The sequence below is a fragment of the Dendroctonus ponderosae genome, unplaced genomic scaffold (assembly GCF_020466585.1).
Source record: "Dendroctonus ponderosae isolate FM_Combo_2020 unplaced genomic scaffold, Dpon_F_20191213v2 Dpon_F_20191213_8, whole genome shotgun sequence".
Lineage (NCBI taxonomy): Eukaryota > Metazoa > Arthropoda > Insecta > Coleoptera > Curculionidae > Dendroctonus > Dendroctonus ponderosae.
The window spans coordinates 4,356,524-4,357,956 of record NW_026019016.1 but is presented as its reverse complement, the minus strand read 5'-3'; the positions used below and the strand labels follow the sequence as shown (position 1 = coordinate 4,357,956).

Here is a 1,433-nt window from a genome sequence, read left to right as displayed (position 1 = left end):
AACCACCTCTGAATGTAAAAAATGCTATTTGTGGCCCAAGAAAAATATAACATAAAAAATGATCAAAATATTAATTAGTACGAACAGGACATGGCGTAATTCAATTTCTAATCTAGAATATAAAGTAAATGGAAACAGATAAAAGCAAAACTTTTTCTTTGTCACGCCATTAATTTTACTCATTTATCGCGACCTAATCATCGAAGAATTTCTCTGAACTTTCTGGTCATGCTGGAGCCAACGTTTGAAGCACTCACGAGTGTTACGCGTATTTGTCACTGAAAAATAAAAAGGAAGAAGATTGGTTTTTGAGGATTTAATTGACAATTTTTTAAAATTTTGATTCTTTTTTTAAATTACTGATTTGTTTGGCACTCTTGGGGGTTGTGTTTGCCTTAAGTTATTGTGGTCTTCATACTGCTGCGACATATTTTACTATTAAAAAATATTTGATTATGAAATAAACCCTAAAGTTGCTTTCCAGTTTGGAATAAAAATATTTTTCACTCACCATGTTTTCATCATTTTATAGAAATAATGTGAAATAAAATTATAACTTCAAAGTTAATTGCCTTAGTTGTTTACCTGCTATTTACAATTTAAAGGACCAGAATGATCCACGTCTATTATAACATTGGCCATACGACACGTCTGTAGTTACGACTTAAAATAAATAACTGATATTTGCTTTATTCATTTGCCCTCTATTTTGAACTAATCAATTATTTGTTTTAGATTCCAGAATCAGTCGTTCCTTCAAGTAAAAGAAGAAATTACAATTGAAGAACATGATTTGTCCCAGCACCAAAATTTATATTTTAAGACACGTGATCATCAAAAATCCCAAGCCGAGCATGTGTTGTGCTGTGGGATTTGCTCTAAACCTTGCAGAAGTCTTCGTCTGCTAAACCAACATTTGATCAGTCATTCAGAACACCGCCCTTATTCATGCGACATTTGCCATTTAACATTCAAAATGAAAGGCAATTTAGTTCAGCATCTAAAAAGGCACGACGCACAACACCAGTACGCCTGTGAAATTTGTCCAAAACAATTTACGAACTCGGCATATTTACGTGTTCATACATTATCGCATTCGAACGCCCGCCGTTATGCATGTGATTTATGTAGTTCAACGTTTAAGACAAATCAGCAGCTTCAAGTTCACCGAAATATGCATACGCAGGCAAGACGCTACTACTGTAGAATTTGTAATAAAAGTTTTCTTTCAACTCGATGTTTATCGGTGCATCAAAGTGTTCATTCCGACTACTATCCTTTTGAATGCGAGTTTTGCAAAAAGGGTTTCAAAAGAAAAGAAACTTTACGACTGCATCGAAATTTGCACACGAGAGAGAAAGAGTATAATTGTGACATTTGCAATAAGGCGTTCGCATGTAAGGCCACTGCAAAAAAACATTTTCTATCTCATT

At 33.9% G+C, this 1,433-nt stretch overlaps 1 protein-coding gene across 1 annotated transcript in view; it reads left to right on the top strand.

Annotated features, from left to right (window-relative positions):
* The window catches only part of LOC125505396 (zinc finger protein 182-like), an 11,641-nt gene extending 10,877 nt beyond the window's left edge, over positions 1-764 (top strand). The window contains exon 6 of the mRNA XM_048669120.1: positions 736-764. Within this exon, the coding sequence (XP_048525077.1) occupies positions 736-764 (29 nt within the window). The remainder of the gene's footprint in view (positions 1-735) is intronic.
* Positions 765-1,433: the final 669 nt, after the last annotated feature.